Raw genomic sequence first — 19,915 nt, forward strand, 5'->3', positions numbered from 1 at the left:
GGTCGTCGACGAGGAAATGACGACGAGCAGGAGCTCGCTGGCTGGGGGGATAGGGTGGTGTTCGCTGGTGGTTCAGGCGTCGGGGGGTTGGAAGTTGGTGGTTTTGGGTAGGGTTTTTTAGGTGGTCTTTGTTTGGACGTGAGGGAGTGGGCTACTGGGTTTTCCCGGCCAGTTATGGGGGTTCGACGGGAAAGTGACGACGAGGAAGCATCGGGGAGATGGGACGATGGTTATGGGTTTTGTCGGTTCAACAGGTGGTCGACGGGCAGTGATGGTGGTTTCACGATGGGAGGGTGATGGGGAAGGTGACGGACTGGTTGCAATGGAGTTTGGGAGGAGACGGGGTGGTCGTTTGGGCGTGAGGGAGTCGGACTGGTGGTTTGGGTAGGGTTCCGACTGGTTTGGGTGAGGGTGGTTTTGGGTAGGGTTTTCGTTCTTCTTCCTTTAGGAGGAAGACGATGAATAGTCCGTCCCTTTTTTTTGTCCGTAGGGTTTTTTGGTTTCTTCTTCTTTTTTGAGGAAGAAGAACATCAACCGTCCCCTCTATCTCAAAAATCTGTCCAACCTTATAGCTTGTCCGTGTATTAGCCTTTTGCCAAGAAAAATGGACCCCACGCGTGGTGGGGTTCAAGACTTATGTCCCCCATGCGTGGTGGGGTTCCCCGTGTGTCGTGTTCCGTCCGTGTTCCCCACGCGTGTCCCCCCATGTGTGGTGGACTCGGATTATTATGGGCTAGGTCCGAAATTAGGCCTAAAACCGGGTAGGTTGAACCCGAATATTATTCTTTTGCCCGGACCCGAGAATAAGAACACGACGTTGCTCAACTAATCCTATGTAAGCAAAATAACTACCAAAAATAAGACTAATATTTAAAACAAAACTATATTTTTTTAATATTTTTTCAAGATTAAAATAGCTACAAAATATTAATAAAACTATTTTTTGTAATTTTCGTTTTTATATAAAGATAAAATATAAAGTAATATATTTTTGTATTTTTTCAAAATTAAAATGACTACAAAACTTTAATAGAACTATATTTTTGGTAATTTTTGAAATTATGTAAAGTACAAAATAAGGTACTATTTTTTTTTGTATTTTTCAAGTTTATGAGAAATACATAAACTAAAAATTTATATATATATTTTTTTGTAATTTTTCTTTTGCGATGAAAATAAAGTAAAAAAAGTTAAAAACAACTAATTAGACCCAATTTCACATATTCACGCTAAAAATGTGAAAATTCTCGGGGAAGGTCAAAAATCACGTGTCTACAATAATGTTCTCAATGGGATGAGAACTCTGATACTTGTAAGGTTTCACAATCAACTGATTTCTGCTTGATGTTTCTTCTATGTTCTGTTGCTGAGGAACAGGGTCATGGACAATTTCCTTTAGGGGAATTGTTTCAATTCTTCTTTGTTCAGTTTCCCTTATTAGGTTGCCCTGGATGGAAGAACATGTTCCTTCTTTTGGTGCATCTTTAGCTTGAGCTGTAACTTCACTCAATTCTTTTACTAGCCCAATAGCTTCATCTTCATGTTTCTATCTCTCAGAAAGAATGTTAGTTTCATCAAAAACTACATGTACACTTTCTTCTACATACAAAGTTCTTTTGTTTTACATTTTATATGCTTTTCTATGTGAAGAATATCCCAAGAATACTCCCTCATCACTTCTGGGGTCAAACTTACCTAGGGAGTCCTTTCCATTATTGTGCACAAAGCACTTGCATCCAAATGCCCTAAGTTGGGATATATTTGGTTTTCTCCCTTTAAGTAACTCATAGAGAGTCTTCTCTACAAGAGGTCTAGTCATGCATCTATTAATAATGTAAAATTCAGTATTTACAGCCTCTACCCAGAAGCTATGGGGTAGTTTACTAGAAAGAAGCAAAGTCCTAGCCATATCTTCAAGAGTCCTATTCTTTCTTTTGACTACTCCATTTTGTTGAGGAGTCCTAGGGGCAGAGAAATTATGATCTATACCATGCTCATCACAAAATTCAGCAAACTTAGTATTTTCAAATTCAGTTCTATGATCAGACCTGATTAATGCAAGTTGATTACCTAGTTATTTCTGAGTTTTTCTACCAAATGTAGTAAACAAGTCAAATGCTTCATCCTTAGATGCTAAAAATAGTACCCAGGTAAACCTAGAATAATCATCAACAAGTACCGTCACATATTTCTTACCACCTCTGCTCAATGTTCTCATTGGACCACAGAGATCCATATGAACCAGTTCCATCGTCCTGGTTGTGCTTTCCATTTTCTTGCTTTTAAAAGATGATCTTACCTGCTTCCCCCTTGCACAAGCCTCACAAACTTTGTCTTTCTTGAACTTGATGTTAGGTAACCCTATCACCAGGTCCTTGGAGACTAATTTGTTGAGTTGATTCAGACTTGCATGACCAAGTCTTTTGTGCCACAAGAGGGGATCATTGTCCAACACACTCAAGCAAGTGAGTTCATTTTCTGAAAGAGTGGACAAATCTACAATGTAAATATTGTTAACTCTTTTTCCCTGCAAAACAATCTTGTCAGTGGTAAGATTAATCACAAAGTATTTGGTAGAGGTAAATGCTACAAGGTTACCTCTGTCACACAGTTGTGATACACTGATTAGACTATATTTCAAACCATCTATCAAGTAGACATTCTTAATGGAATGTGAGTCTATCTTACCTACCTTTTCAACCCCAATGATCTCACCTTTCTTCCCATTTCCAAATGAGACATTACCTCCTTTTAGATGCTCAAGTGAAAGGAACTGGTTCTTGCTTCTAGTTATATGCTTTGAGCAGCCACTATCCATGTACCATATTTGGCTACTTCCCTTCACTTGGACCTGCAAAACGAAATCAGGAGTTAGTCTTAGGAACCCAAACTAGTTTGGGTCCCTTTCTATAGGCAAATGGGTGCATTAAATTCCTTTTGGCCTATCCAGGCAGCCTATTCTTCTCTTGAACATAGGTTTTGTTCTTTTGACTAGCCTTTTCTTTTGCATTACATTCACTTTTGTAATGACCAGTCTTGCCACAGTGTGTGCAAATTTTATTTTCAGGAAGTGTAATGTATTTGCTTTTGGGATCCCACTTAGGTGCTGGGGTCCCATAGCCAAGTCCTCTCTTATTGCTACCGTGGTGCTCTTGTAGCCAGGATATTGCATCAGAGGACTTATTCCATTTGTAAATTCTATCTAGTTCATGCTTCACCTTGCCTAGATCTTCTTTTAGGACTCTTATCTGCTCATCTTTCTTGTACAACTCATCCTTCATTTTTCCTAGATTTTCTTCTAAGGTGAGATGTGTGTGATCAGCTTTCTTCTTACCTATTCCTAATTTCAGTTTTAAATTTTCAGACCTAAGTTCTATGACACTGGTGTCAAGTTCAAGAACCTGGTTCTTCAACTCAACATTTTTACTGTCACTCTCATTAGGCCCAGATTCTAGATTTTTGCACCTAGCTTTTAAGATCACACACTCCCTAGACAATTGTTCCTTCTCATTGTTTATTACCTCAGACTCATTGATGAAGCCTAGCAATAATTCAGATAACCTTTCTTTAGATAAAAATTTAATCCTGTCTTTGAGATGAATCACACTTACCTCTTATTCATCATCTGATTCTCCAATGGCCATAAGTGCTTGTTCATCTCCAGCTTCATCTTCTGAATCCTCATCTGATGTTTCTCCCCAAGCAGCAACCATAGCCTTTGTTGATCCTTTGTTCCTTTTGGGTTGAACCTGCTCCTTCGTTTAGCCCTTTCCTTCTTCCATTCAATTCCACACTAAGGACAATTCTTGATCATGTGGTCAGTCTTTCCACATTTGTAGCAGCCCTCGTTGGTCTGTTTCTCAGGAGTCCTTGGTTTGTTGAAGATTGTACCTCTTGAAGAACCCTTTCCTCTCATCACGTACTTTTTGAAATCCCTTGTGATCATGGCCATTTCATCATCCTCTAGATCTGCACCTTCAGCTATTATGAGATCCAGACTCCTTTCCTTCTTGGGTGCATCCATTTTTATGGTTTACCTTCTTAGTTCATAGGCAGTGAGATTTTCAATTAGTTCATCCAACTTGAGAGTAGCAATGTTCTTTTATTCCTGAATAACAGTGATTTTGGTTTCCTAAGTTACTAGTAAGACCCATGTCAAGATTTTCTCAACCTTGTCTTCTTTAAGGATAATTCTCCTAAAAGATTTAAGTTAATTTTTTAGTGTGGTGAACCTTGTGTACATCTCCTGGATAGTTTCTCCTTCCTTCATGATGAAATTCTCATATTGAGAATATAGCATTGATCCTCTTGATCTCTTTACTTGAGGAGTTCCTTCATGAGCCACTTGCAAAGTATCCCATAACTCATTAGCAGTGGTACAACTTTGAATCCTATTGTACTCCTCTGGACCTAGTCCACACACAAGCCATTTCTTGGCCTTGGCATTCTTTTCCCATTTCTTCAAAATTTCAGTAGTGCAGTCATCTTTTGTTTTTGGCACGTCCACTTCTTCAGCATTCTTCTTTGTAGTATCTAGGGGACCATCTGTGACTATGTCCCAGAGTTCATAGTCTTCTTCTATGATGTGGTCTCTCATCCCGTTCTTCCCCCAAGAATAGTACTGACCATTAAAGAGTGAGGGCCTAGCAGTGGATTGCCATTCCCAATTTTCAGGTGGTGTACTCATCTTGATATGTTCCTAAGGTGTTAGACTTTTCAAGGATAATCCGATGTGATACCAATTGATGTTTTATACTTCAATACCACAAAGAGGGGGGTGATTTGTGCGGTACCCAATTTTCGCTTAACTTGATTATAGAAGGATCCAGTTCTTCTATGTGTTCCAACTACTACTGTTTGCAGAATAATAAGTAAAGAAAATAAAGAACATAGAGATTTTTACGTGGAAAACACCTGGCTTAAAAGGTAAAAAAACCACGACCTACTACTCAGTAGGATTTTTCCTAATTTTCACTAAAATCACTGAGCCAAAAACTGCATTTACAAAAACTCTTTTGTAAACCTAGGATTAACTCTAATCCCGTTGTAGCACACAGCCTCAATTGTTACGAAAACTTCAAGTTAACTATAACTTGAACACTCTAAGTACCTAATACAATTGCTTCTAAAAAAGCTGAAAGGTTCAATGTAAAATCACCTAATACAATTGAACTATAATAAAAGATAGACACTTGGAACTGGTTCTTTTATCTGGTTCAAGTAGCTTCAGGATTGCACGCTTGAATCACACATAAAGTGCTTGCAAAATTGCCTTGCTATTTTGCTCTCAATTCATGTTTAACTTCTACTTATGTGCATTACCTATAAAAGAGAACAACACTGATATTTAATAGGTTAGTAATTAGAGATTGACTGGGATACAGATGCTACTCTTCTATGGTAGAAGAGTTCTAGTCGATCTCATACTTTAACACTATCCTCTTCCTAAACTGTGTTCTCTAGGAGTCTTTCTCTCCTTATCCAATATGCAACATTTTCAATCAGATCAAGAGATATTACTTCTGATAAGTTAGATTTATTTCCTTCACATGCATCTCACATGTTTGGGTTGATCACGATTGTACTTCACAAGATGGACGTGGTCCATGTTTGATTTCTTTTGTCAGTCTTCAAAATTTCACATTTACTTGGGCCAACAATTTCGTTGTCAAGTTTATTCTTACATTTTTTAAGTGATGCTGCTATTATATATTCTAGTTTCCATTGTCGAGTTTTCCCCCTTATATGCATTTTTAGTAGTTGTTGTTACATGCTATTCTTTCCATTGTTGAGTTACTCTCATGAATTAGTTGTAGTTGTCATTTCATCCTATCTCCTTTATTTTGTTAACCTTATATTATAGATTAGAAATTGATGCAATTTACTGGAAGTGCCTTTATTATTGAGTTATTGAAGCTATAGTTGTTGAGAGATATCAATACGTTTGTGATTGAAACTGTTGGTTATTGGAATACCTATCCTTGTTGAGTTATCTCATTCATTTTGTTGTTATTGAAATTCTGGTACATATTGTGGTTGAGTCGTGGGCTATGAGTTATGGTATAATTGTTATTGTTGATTTGGAAACAATGTCGCATAGGGACACGTGTGGTGTGAGTTAATTATTATGTTGTGATATTGATACACATGTGATGGTATAAGAGTGGGTATTGAAACACATGCGGTGAGACAAGGTGTGATTTATACGTGTGTTGCTAGTAAGGAAATTACATGAAGCCACACGGTAAGATAAGGGGGCTAAAATGTGTGTAGCTATTTCGGGAAAATATTCTAAAATAAATGCAGGACTTACGTGATGATATAAGGAAACATTATGGTTGTGACTGTTAAATATGAACATGAGGTGCGGTACCGCAGTGTGATTCTTGTTGTACATTCTAAATTGGAAAAGTTAGTTGATTTGAATAGTTATTGCATTGTTTTCTTTAAATTCATTTCATCATATTTTAACCGTATTTGTTCATTGTTGCTTTTATCATATGTTCATTTTTTCTATTATTATTTGTTGCTTTCACTTCCGTTGTTATCCTGCTTTGATAAATTGCTTATTTTTCATTTATTGCCTTTACTTCCCGTTATTAGATTATATTAATATTTTGAGTACTGAGGTTAGGTTTGATACTTGCTGAGTACCTTGTGGTGTACTCATGCTACGCTTCTGCACATCCTTTTTGCAGATCCAAGTGCTTCTTCTCGTGCCGGACGTTAGTGAGTTGACCCAAAAACTTTGGAGACTTCAAGTTATACCTGCTTGATGCTCGCAGGCCTCAAAGTCCCCTTTTACTATTGTATTTTTCTCTATTTATCTTCATATCAAAACAATATTGTATTCAGTGTTCACTAGTGTACTTCTTTAGAGCTCATGACTCTATACTACCGATTTCGGGAATTGTACTACTGTTATTCAATTATGGTTATTATGACTTTTATCCACTTAATTTAAAATCATAATCATTATTTTTGCTAGATTTTCATGTGTGTTAAACATACCTAGTCTTAGAGATTAAGAGCTATCAGAACTACCTAAGGTAAGATTTTGGGGTCATGAAAAGTTGGTATCAAAGATCATAGTCGTTATTTCTGATAGATTTTCATATGTGTTAGGCTTACCGAGTCTTAGTGATTAGGTGTCATCATAACTACCTAAGGTGGGATTTTGGGGTCATGACAAGTTGGTAGCAAAGCTTTAGGTTCATAGGTTCTACGAGTCATAAGCAAGTTTAGTAGAGTCTTGCGGATCAGTACGGAGATGTATGTACTTATCTTTGATAAGCTATGGAACTATTAGAAAAATTCCACTTCTTTGATTCCTTGTTGTGCGGATTTGTTGATTTCGAAATCTGAGTCTTTGTCTTTCTATTTTCTCACAGATGGTGAGGACAAAAACAGGGGTGGATCAGATGATCAAACACTGGTGCCCCTGTTAGAGCCACGAGAGGTCAAGGTTGGGGTATAGACCGATGAGGGGAACGTGCTGCAGCTAGAGCACCTGCTAGAGCAGCGACGGAGGAGCCACTAGTAGCTTTGGTTGGGGGACAGACACCCGAGGCGCCTGTTGTTACCCCTGGACTCCAAAAGACTCTAAAGCATTCCTAAGCTTGTGCGGTACTTTAGCTCAGGCAGGATTGATCCCGGTTGCACCAGCTGCATCTCAGGCTGGGGGAGGAACTCAAACTCCCGCGGCCCGTACTCCAGAGTAGCGGGTCCATGTCGATCAGGTTCCGAGAGTTATGCCAGCACAACCCAGTTATTTCGGTTCAGCCTTAGATCAAGCCAGAGGCATCTGAGGAGGAGTAGAGAAAACTTGAGAGGTTAAAAAAGTATGACCCTCCTACTTAAAGTGGCACAATTATTGAGGTGCACATGATTTTCTAGACAAGTGCCACCATATTTTCCACACCATGGGTATTGTGAAGGTGAACAGGGTTGCCTTTACAACATTTGAACTATCAGAGCAACCTATAGGTAGTGGCAGGCTTATGAGGATGGTAGGCCAGTTGATGACGCACCACTCACTTGGACTCAGTTTTCATATATGTTTTTGAGGGAGTTCATCTCATGTTAGGGAGTTCATCCCACTTCCCACACCCCACATTGGGATGCCTTTATTTTATTTGATCCGAGTTCCACATATTCATATGTGTCATCTTACTTTACTTCCTGTTTGGATGTATCTTGTGATCTTTCGGGTGCTCCTATATATTTGTCTACGCCTGTGGGAGATTCTAATATTGTAAACCCTATTTATCAGTTGTGATTGGTCACTATCGAGGATTATGAGATCAGAGTTAACCTTCTTCTACTCAATATGATAGACTTCAACATGATATTAGGCATGGATTAATGTCATCCTATCACGCTATTCTAGATTGTCATGCCAAGTCCATGACATTGGCTATGCCAGGGTTTTCCCGGTTAGAGTGGATAGGTACATTGGATTATATTCCTAACAGGGTTGTGTCCTTTCTGACGGCGCAACAGATGATTGAGAATGGGTGCGAGGCATATCTAGACTTTGTAAGGGATGTTAGTGCTAATACTCCTACTGTTAAGTCAGTGTTGGTAGTGAGGGATTTCCCAGATGTGCTTCTAGCAAACCTACCCGGCATGCTACCCTATAGGGACATCGATTTTGGTATTGACCTAGTGATGGGCAATCAACCCATTTCTATTCCACCATTTCGTATGGAACCAACGGAGTTGAAGGAATTTAAGGAACAACTTCAAGGGTTGCTTGATAAGGGTTTCATCTGGCCGAGTGTTTCGCCTGGGGTGCTCCAGTTCTATGTGGATGCGTACTGATTACAAATAGCTGAACAAGGTTACAATCAAGAACATGTACCCATTACTGCGCATTGATGACCTATTTGACCAGCTTCATGGTGCTAGAGTGTTCTCGAATATTGATTTGAGGTCGGGATATCATCAGCTCAAGGTCCGAATTTAGACATTCCGAAGCCGAACTTTCGGACTCGTTATAGCTACTATGAGTTTTTAGTAATGTCATTCGGGCTGACCAACGCCCCAACAACATTTATGCACTTGATGAACAATGTATTCTTGTTATATCCTGATTCATTTGTCATCATGTTCACTAACAATATCTTGTTGTATTCTTGAATTCGGGAGGATCATGAGTAGCACTTGAGGATCATGCTCTAGACTTTGAGGGAGAAGAAGCTATATGACAAATTCTCCAAGTGTGAGTTTTGGCTTAATTCAGTGGCATTTTTGGGTCACATGGTGTCTAGTGAGGGGGATCAAGGTCGATTCGAAGAAGGTGGAGTCAGTTCAAAGTTGGCCCAGGGCGTCTTCAGCTATAGAGATTCGGAGTTTCTTGTGTTTGACAGGTTATTGTCGCCATTTCGTGGAGGGTTTTTCATCCATAGCAACTCTTTTGACTAGATTGACCCAGAAGGGTGCTCCTTTCAGATGGTCCGAAGAGTGTGAGGCGAGCTTTCAGAAGCTCAAGACTGCATTGAATACAACCCTAGTGTTGGTATTACCTACAGGTTCGGGATCTTACATCATGTATTGTGATGCATCGTGTATTAAGCTTGGCGCGGTGTTAATGCATGATGATAAGGTGATTGCCTATATGTCTCGGTAGTTGAAGGTCCATGCAAATAATTACTGTGTGCATGACTTAGAGTTGGCAACCATTGTTCACGCACTAAAGATTTGGAGGCACTATCTATATGGCATTCATTGTGAGGTCTATATCGACCATCAGAGTCTCCAGCACCTATTCAAGTAGAAGGACCTTAATTTACGGCGGCGGAGATGGTTAGAGTTGCAGAAAGACTATGATATCACCATATTATATAATTCGGGGAAGGCCAATATGGTGGTCGATGCTTTGAGTAGGAAGGCTGAGAGTATGGGCAGTTTGGCATATTTATCGATAGCAGAGAGGCTACTAACCATGGATGTTCAGGATTTGGCCAACCAGTTCGTAAGATTAGATGTTTCAAAGTCTAGTCGGGTTCTTGCTTGTGCGGTGGCCAGTGTTATTGTGAAATGTGAACATGAGGTGTGGTACCTCGGTGTGATTCTTTTTGTGCATTCTAAATTGGAAAGGTTCGTTAATTTGCACGGTTATTGCATTATTTTCCTTAAATGCATTTCATTCGTATTTTAACTGTATTTGATCCTTGTTGATTTTATCATATGTTCATTTTTTGTTATTTGTTTCATTAATTTCCGTTGTTAGCCTAGTTTGGTAAATTGCTTATTTGTCATTTATTGCCTTACTTTCCGTTGTTAGATTATATTAATATTCTGCACAGACTTTCTATGTCTAGTAGGTGTCTCGACCTGACTTCGTCACTATTCTACTAGTTAGGCTTTATACTTACTAGGTACCGTTATGGTGTACTCATACTACGCTTCTGCATATTTTTTGTGCAGATCCAGGTACTTCTACTCGTGTCGGACGTCAGTGAGTTGATCCAGATATTTTGGAGACTTCAAGATATACCTTCTTGACGCTCGCAGGCTTCGGAGTCCCCTTCTACTATTTTTTTTCCTCTATTTATTTTCATATCAAAACAGTGTTGTATTCAAAATTCACTAGTGTACTTCTTTAGAGTTCCGGACTCTATACTACCGGTTTTGGGAATTGTATTATTGTCAATCAGTAATGGTTATTATGAGATTTATCATATTAATTTAACATCATAGCCGTTATTTCTGCTAGATTTTCATATGTGTTAGGTTTATCTAGTCTTAGAGATTAGATGTCACCATAACTATCTAAGATTGAAATTGTGGGATCGGGACATATAAGCAACCTGAATTTGTCGGATCATTGATAAAAGCTTGAAATGAAGAAACAGGAAAAACAAATTACATCTTTTTTCAAGTGCAATGTGGGGTACTTAGTTTGACCATGAGTTTTGGTAGACAATAACGTAACCTATACATATGCACTCGAGTAATTACTTCCAAAAACGGGTCAAATGAGAGTCCAAACCTTGTTAGCCCACTTTAGGACCAGGAAAATATATAGTTCTCAACATTCTGTTTCAAAGTAAGCGTATGTTTTTTTTTCATACTGATATTAGTAACATTTTTCTGGACAAAATGTTTGATACATCTATTTACATGTTTGCTTCCCAAGTATAGCGTTGCTAGTGTATTAGCTTGGTTAATAGTATTGAATAAGTTATTCGAACCTATATACTAGCTAAGGGTGTCAAACAGGTGGGCTGGGCTGAGTAGGAAAATTTAGTAACCGTATGGGTTGGGGTTCGGGTCGGTTACGGATTGGGGATTACCGGCTTTAACGGGTTCGGGTTCATCCGGGTAAAAAATAAACCGTAAGGGTTACGGGTACAAGGGGCCGGGCCGGGCCGGATTAGTGTAATTTGTAATTTTTTTGTATTTTGTATAACTATTATAAGTTATATTAATATAAAGTAAAAATATAAAGAATACAATGAAGATGGAAAAAAACTATCCTTATAAATTGCAAGTGCTACATTTATTTCAAAATTCAAACTTACAAATTGAAAGATTTACATTTAACAACAAGTAAATTAACCAAAAAAGAGTAAATTCAAAGGTTTTACATTACCTTAGTAAGTTCGTCATAATCAATATGAACTGAGTGGCCTTCTTCTGGAGTGTTAAATTAGGATAGGTTACCATGTGTTAATATATCTCCAAGTTCCTCGTCTTCTGGGCTATCAACATCTTCACGTCCTTGATTTCTTCCTTCCGATCTAATCCAATCTCTGAAATATACTAAAACTTCCAAAGCATTGCTTCTCAATGAGTGAGGGTGTCTCCACGTTGTTGTCTTGCTTGGCTAAATGCACTCTCTGATGCAACAATTGAAATTGGCACATTCAGCACGTCCCGAGCCATAGTGGAAAGAGTAGGAAATTGCTTTGCATTCTCATGCCACCATCCCAACGGTAAAATTTTTTGTGCGAGGCTCTTTTTGCTTCTGCAAATAGAATTGAAGTTCATCAATGTTCTTGCTACTAGTCTGAGTGTTAGAAAATGTAGAAAAAGTATTAAAACTATCAAGGCCTTCTTCATCATCCACAGTAGTAAAAGTGGTACAATGCATAGTGGGATTAACATTGGCAACATTAAGAGCAACATCATCAATTATATTTGCATAATAGTTATATAATTGTTGTAAAGAATCATTTGACTTGTTCATACATACATACATATATATATATATATATATATATATATATATGGGGTTTCAGTTGGTCCAATCTCCATATAAGTATATAAAGCATTGATAAATTGGTGACAATGAGACATCTTAATAGAAGGATTTAAAACAACACCAATTAAGTAATCGCAGTAATTGGAAAGAAATATTTTCTGAATTTTGCTTATATTTTTTCAACAACATCCCTATATTTTTCTTTCTTCTTAAATTCAAAGAGTAGAAAAGAAATTTCAGCTATTTGTACTAAAGCCATAGTAACAGTAGGGTAATATGCTCCAAAAAACTCAACAGTAGTTGTATAAAATGTATGTAAAAATTTAACAACATCATTAATGGCCTCCCAAGTAGCAGTTGTTAACATACAATTTGGATCAGTACAATTCGCATTAGCAACTTCAGTTATTGAGAATCTATATTTGTAGCAACATCTTGAAAATATATATGTACAATTCCATCTAGTCACAATTTCGTCTGGCATGAATCTGGGCTTAAGGTTATGCTCGTTACACTTATTCTTGAATTTTCTAATTCTAGATTGCCTATTATTTCCTTGAATAACACCAACTGCTCTTCTAACATGAGTAATCTAAGTTGAAAATAAATCAAAGCCACTTTTAACAATTAAATTATAAACATGACATGCACACCTAACATGAAAAATTTCAGCAAGTGGTGGTTGCAAATGTGGTTTTAATAATGAAATTGCGGCATTGTTGTTAGAAGTATTATCAAAAGACATACACAATACTTTTTGCTTGAGATTATAAAATTCAACAACTTCACAAATAGTAGTACTTCTAAACACAGCAGTATGACTATGATTTTCATCACATTTACAAGTGATAATACATTTTTGCATACAATAATTATCATCTATTTAATGACATGTAATTGTCAAATAATCATTTCCATTAACATCATGGCCAATATCATAAGTTAGAGAAACTCTGCAAGGAAGGTGGCTAAACAAATAATGTATGTATGTTTGATATTGTCCATGAAGTCTAAAGATATCAGATCTACAAATACCTCTAGGGATACCTTTAAATAAAGGACTGTAAATCCTTTGAATATACATAATAAGATATGATGAAGAAGCAACAGAAAAAGGTAGACAACCCAAAGCAATCATTTTTGCTAACTCCCCACGATCCTTCATTTTATCATATTTCATAAGACCTCCAGTAGGAGGGTTTAGAGTTGCTTGATTTCCATCTCCATCAGATCCCCATTCTATAGGATGCTCAATTTTCATATGTTTACTAAGTGTCCCAGTCCCCCCTAATTGTCCTCTAGTCTTATGTTTAAAAGTATAATTACAAAGTTTGCATTTAACTCTATCAGTACTGTGACGACCTGGCCCGTCGTCTCATGATTTACCGCCCTGTTTTCCCCATTTTCTATTTCTTCATGCTTCGTTATCCGTATTTTTTGTGATCGAGTTGATTTGAAGTGGTTTTGGTAGGAAATGAGACACTTAGTTTCTTTAAGAAGGCTTAAGTTGGAAAAGTCAACCGGACATTGACTTATGAGTTAGATGGCTCGGATGTAAATTCCGATGGTTCGGTTAGCTCCAGTAGGTGATTTGTGACTTAGGAGTGTGATCGGAAGTGGTTTTGAAGGTCCGGTGTAGAATTTGGCTTGAATTGGCGAAGTTAGTATTTTGGCGATTTTCGGTTGATATGCGAGATTTTGATCCGGAAATCGGAATGGAATTTCGAGAGTTGTTGTAGCTTCGTTAGGTGATTTAGGATATGTGTGCAAAATTTTAGGTCATTCGGACGTGGTTTGATTGGGTTTTTGATCGAATGCGTATTTTGGAAGTTTTAGAAGAACTTAGGCTTGAATTAGATGTTATTTGATGGTTTTGGTGTTAATTGAGGTGTTTTGATGATTGGAACAAGTTTGGATGATGTTTTAGAATGTGTTGGTGCTTTTGCTTGAGGTCCCAGTGGCCTCGGGTGAGTTTCGAGTGGTTAAACGGACTATTTCATCTTTGGAAAAGTTGCAGATTTTTGTTTAGCTTTAGCTGTGACCAGAAAATTTCTGGTGCAAGGAGTCCGGTTTGGAAGCTCATATCATGAAATATGAAAGGAATCAGAATAATTACAAAACATAAAGTTGTAGATCTTGCATTCTAGTTTCCAGAAAGTTAAACCATTCATGATTTGGATATTCTATCAGAAAGTTATGATGAATCGAATATGGCTGGTAGATCAGTTTTGATAGAATTTTTTGATGCACTTTAGAAGCTTATATCTCGAAATATATAAAGAGTTATATGGTGTACAACCTATCAAATGAAATATCATCGAGTCTAGTTTTTAAATATTCAAACCGTTTGTTATTTGGATATTTCCACAAGGAGTTATAGGCATTTTAACAGAAGGTGTACAACAAGGAAAATGGTAAGAGGATGTACAACCTACATAGCGCAAGGTACACCTCGTTGAAGCCTGGACAGAATGTTTTTAAGTCCTCTTTTCCGCGATTTGGGTCCATTTTTCAGCCATAGTTGATCATTTTGAGAGCTTTTTGAAGGAGATTGAAGAGGGATTCAAGGAGAAACGTTTGGAGGTAAGAATTTCGGACCTAAAACTCATTTATATTGTGAAATCTACCTAGAAAATCATTGAATTCTTGCTAAAAATGGAAGAAATAGTGCTTGGGATTTTGAGATTTTGATTGGGGATTTGGAGGACCATTTAGGGTCGGATTTGAGAAATTTTGGTATGTATGAACTCGTGGGGAGATAAGGAACCTGTTGATGTAAAAATTTCTGAATTTTGAGAAGTGGGCCTGGGGCTCGGGTTTTGCCAATTTTGAGAATTTTGATATTTTTCGATTGTTTTCGATTGGGTATTATTTCTTTAGCATAATGTGACATGTTAGTTGTGATTTTGGTCAGATTCGACGCGCGAGGAGGCCAATTTGAGAGGCAAGGGCATAGCGAGCTAGAGCTTTGGCCAGTTTGAGGTGAGTAATGATTTTAAATGATGTCCTGAGGGTTTGAAACCCCGGATTTTGCACAACGTAGTGCTATACTAAGATGAGACACACGCTGCGTGATGAGCGTGGGGTTCATTTCTACTGGGGATTGTGACTTGGTCCATCCCAATTGATATTTTCACTACATTTTTACTGAGACTTATGTATTGTCATCATGACTTGGGCTAGTTGCCATGTTTGGGGCCTTGTGCCGACCTGTAGAACCCTTACGGGATTTTTGACCGGTTTTTCTCGCTTATTTGCTAAAAATCATATCCTCAATCATGTTTCTAATTGTCTAAAAATGATATGAACTGGGTTATGAAATGTTAATCATAAATGAAAGAAATATGTGGGCTGAGATCGCTACCTTATATTATTGTGCCCGAGAGGCTATGATTATAATGACTGAGAGGGGTTGAGGACCCAATAGTGAGGATATTATATATGATATTGGATCAGGCTGCACGCCGCAACAAATACTTATATGGACCGGGCTGCGAGCCGCAGCAAATATGTATATATATATATATATGGATCGGGCTGCAGGTCGCAACAATATAGCGCTTGGGCTGTAGGAGCCCCTCCGGAGTCTGCACACCCCTAGTGAGCGCAGTTGACTATTATTATGGATCGGGCAGTGCGCCACAGCGATATGCGGATCGGGCTGTACGCCACAGCGGTATATATATATGTTTCGATTTCGGTTATTGTGAGAAGTATATAAATTGAGTATTGAGGGTAAGAAATAAGTAAATGAACAGAAATGCTTGAGGAGCGAATTTATACTAGATTAATGCCTGTCAAATTACCTGTTTTCACCTGGTTTAAAGAGTTTCATTCAATTTTCTTTACTACTTGCTCTTTAAATGGTTTTACTGCTTTGATATAGAACTACGTAGTGCCTTTACGTGATTTCATACCGTCAGCCATTATTTATTGTTATTACTCACTAGGTCGGAGTACTCACATTACTTCATGCACTGTGTGTGCAGGTACAGGTGTCCCTGAGGTGTAGAGCAAGCTTTCATGCCGTTCAGTTTTCATCGGAGTTATCAAGGTAGCTGCATGGCGTTCGCAGACCCGATTTCTCCCTCTATCTTTCTTTACTATTCCGCATTTTAGACATATTTCTGCATTAGGCTGTTGAAACCTTGTATTAGAGGCTCAAACTTGTGACACCAGATCATTGGGCATTTGTAGAGATTTCATTATGGCCTTCCACATATTTCAATCTTTTATTTCAGACTTCTACTTATATTAAATTGGTATCTATTTCTGAAAATTGGTAATGAATTCTAATAAGAAGGGATTGTGAGTGGTAATTGGTCAGGCTTGCCTAGCATCGTGTTGGGCGCCATCACGACTGGGATTGGGGTCGTGACAAGTACCTTCTATTTCGTTAAAAAATTTCCAAACCTTACTTCTTTTTCTCCGATTACTAGTCGGGGCCACAGGTGGTCTACTACTAGTACCACGACCACCACCCCTGCTACCAGCTCCAACACTACTAGGTGTAAGTGGTATCTCATCTTCCATTTCTAATTCATTATCTTCTATACTGAAATCTTCCTGGAATTGTTCATAATCTATATTATTATCAAGTAATGTTTCAGGAATATTTGTAGAGTCATTTAAATTACTACCAGATGCTAAAGTACTGCCTCCTTTTTTTTATTTTCCCGATTAGTAACCTTATTACAAACTCTTTTTGTAGAATTAAACATATTGTAAAAATTTAACTACTAGCAACAATTAAATATGCAAATAAAATAGTAAATAAGAGAAAGAGTTGGAGGGAGTGCACCGAATTCGGCAATAAATTGAACATTTGATGATTTCGCAACTCCAATGTTACCAGGAAGAAACGTCAATTGTTCAATTTTCAAACTTCAAATATTAAATAATACGATAAATAAAATTCCCAAAAAAATGAGAGCCAAATACTTAATTACACTTTAGGTTAAGAATGAGAGAATGATAATTAAGAATATGAGTTTGAAAAATGAAAGATGAGTGAAGAAATGAAGAAGGGGGGAGGGTGTATTTATACTTTTTCAAGGGGGTAATTAGGTAATTACAAAAGGTGTTAATTTTTTTTAAAAAAAAACCCAAAATGAGTTATTTGTGAAAATCTGTCGTTGGGCAACGGCCATAAGGGCAGAAGACCGTTGCCAACGGTAAGAAAAGGCCCACTGTTAAAAAAAATGTAGCCGTTATATCGGTCCGAGCCGATTAATCGGTTGAACAGTAAAAACCGTTGACAAGGTTTGACCGGTCCAGTTAACCGGTAAAATTTAAGTAAACGGACCAACCCACCCTGCCCCTTTAACCCAGCCCCACCCAGCCCCCTCTTAGTGATCCGGGCCAGTTCCAGTTTTACTGATCCCCCTCTTACTAGCTATTCAAATTGTAGATGCACATGACAATATATCGGAAAGCCAGTGAACATCCCACGAGACTACAACTGTTGTATCTTTGCTTTAAAAAAGAAAAGGCTAGTGAAAAGCATCGGGGAAAAAAAATAGAAAAGGGAGCTTGAATCCTAGGAGAATTATTCTCCTCTTTTTCCTCAAAGAACATCTTTTCTATAAATAAAGTATTCACTGAAAAGATGGGGAAAGTGGAATAAAAGATGGACCGGCTAAAGTAGGGTCACTTTATCCAGGCTCTTGTGTCAAACTAGAATTTATGAATCTCTTGTGAATCTTATCGTTGATCTTTAAATAATTTAACAAAAATGCAACAGTACTACTACATATAGTTTTTTCCGCTAAAATCAGATGACAAATGAATTTATAAGCGATTTTAAGGATATGTGATATTACTTAGTACAAATTAAGAAGAATAAATTAATAATAAAATTGATGATAAAAGAATAAATGCAAACCACACAAATTGAATAGTCTTGGCCCTCGAGTTTAGTCACCCTTGAACCAAAAGATGTTTCAACTGACTGATGAACATAGTAACAAGATAATGAAAGCTAGAAAATGACACTGTATTGCGTAAGAATGATGTGTTTTACAAATGATCAGACCCTCTTATATAGTAGAGGAGTCCTACTCTTGATACAATTCTATATGAGTTAAGAAATCTCATGATTAACTAATTAATCGGCCTCTTCTTGATACGTGCTGGAATTTTCGCCGTGATCCTCACCCGATTGCGGATATTTCGGCTTTCTGTTATTTGATTCGTTAAGCTTCCTTCGATCACGCTCGATCCTTATCTTGCTCGGTTTTGATCTTGGACGATCTCGATCTTGATCGGTCTCTGGGTCACGAGCTAGGCGATCTAACTTTGCACCATGGTTCGATATAATACGAGGTTGAACCTTGGCCGATCATGTTTCAGTCTTGATTACTCATACGAAGGGCAAGCCCGGTTTTGACCGTATACAAATAGTCCCCTTGTTTCTCGGAAAGAAGATGACGAGAAGCGATATGAATTTTCGAGCTCCGTCTCGATGGGTCATGACGTAAGCAACGAACGTCACTGATACACCCGATCATGACATAAGCAAAAACTTGAAACGTCTCGTCGGTCCAGTTACCAAGATATTAAATGTCTGTCAGTTGCTGGTCGACCACCATTAGTTCTGAAACGACAGCGGCAAGCTATAAGTACAGTAACCTCCCTCTATTCAGACTTTACGTTCAAAGCTTCTCCCATTCTTGTTTCTCTTCAAAAATCTCTTTGCTTTGCAATTCTTGAACCCAAATTTCTTGAACTTTTATCAAACCGCATACCATCCTAATTCTTTTTTCTTTTACAATGGAGAAAACTTCTAAGATTGTACCACAAAAAGAGGCCACCTCTTCATCACTGCCCACCGGCGATGGAGCGCGGCAGAATATCCCCTTGAGGATTTCGTTTCAAGGGTGCCCTACTATTGCTGATTTTAAGATTGAAAAGAATCCTCGGTATCGGGTCGATGTGAACCGGTCTCGAGGTATATATATATATATATATATATATATATATATATTCACAATTACCGATGGCCTCCTTGCCAAGGTTAAAGAGGACTGCAACTGGGTCGATAAGTATGTGGTGGTACCTTTGTTTGAGGAATCGATCATTACCCACGTGGAAGGTTTCCTAAGTGTTTATACTTACCCCTTCACGTTGGGTCCCTTAGACCCTATCATCATCGCCTTCTACAATAGGTACGATGTGATCCTTGGACAGATCCATCCTTCTTTCTGGAGAATAGTGATTCTCCTCCAATTCTTTGTAAGCAAAATCGAGGGATGTCCTTTTACCCACGATCACCTTATGCACCTTTACAGTCCTCGACTCTATCGAGGAGGGATGATCAAGCTTGCTCGTCAGGATAGCAAGGCCTCGTCTTGAGCATAGATGAGGCTCATGACTGAGGTTGGATGGGATGATTTGTCCGAATAAGGACTTCAGACCTGATCCCTGCTGAAGACATGTCATTTCCTGAGAAATGGAACACGAATCGTGAGTAGTACTTCGCCTTGAATGTTAAATTTTGCTGTTTTACTTCTTATCTTCTTTCCTCATCTATGTTTTTGGTGTTGCAGCTGTGGCCCAGGTGCCAGACGTAGTTCCCGAACTCAAGCAATCGGTCGAGGGCCTAGTGTCACAGAGACCATACTCCGAGCGTGCTTGGATGGAGTTATCACAGGGTCGATGGGAGGCCCGCAATCATGGTAAGTTTTTTCGTAGAACAGTTATCGT

At 38.2% G+C, this 19,915-nt stretch overlaps 1 protein-coding gene across 1 annotated transcript; it reads right to left on the minus strand.

Annotated features, from left to right (window-relative positions):
• Positions 1–4,210: 4,210 nt before the first annotated feature.
• On the minus strand, positions 4,211–4,687 carry LOC138879732 (uncharacterized). Its single transcript, XM_070159368.1, has one exon. The coding sequence runs from the start codon at positions 4,685–4,687 to the stop codon at positions 4,211–4,213; it is 477 nt and encodes a 158-aa protein (XP_070015469.1).
• Between the last annotated feature and the right edge of the window lie 15,228 nt (positions 4,688–19,915).

The sequence above is a fragment of the Nicotiana sylvestris genome, chromosome 10 (genome assembly GCF_000393655.2).
Source record: "Nicotiana sylvestris chromosome 10, ASM39365v2, whole genome shotgun sequence".
Classification (NCBI taxonomy): domain Eukaryota; kingdom Viridiplantae; phylum Streptophyta; class Magnoliopsida; order Solanales; family Solanaceae; genus Nicotiana; species Nicotiana sylvestris.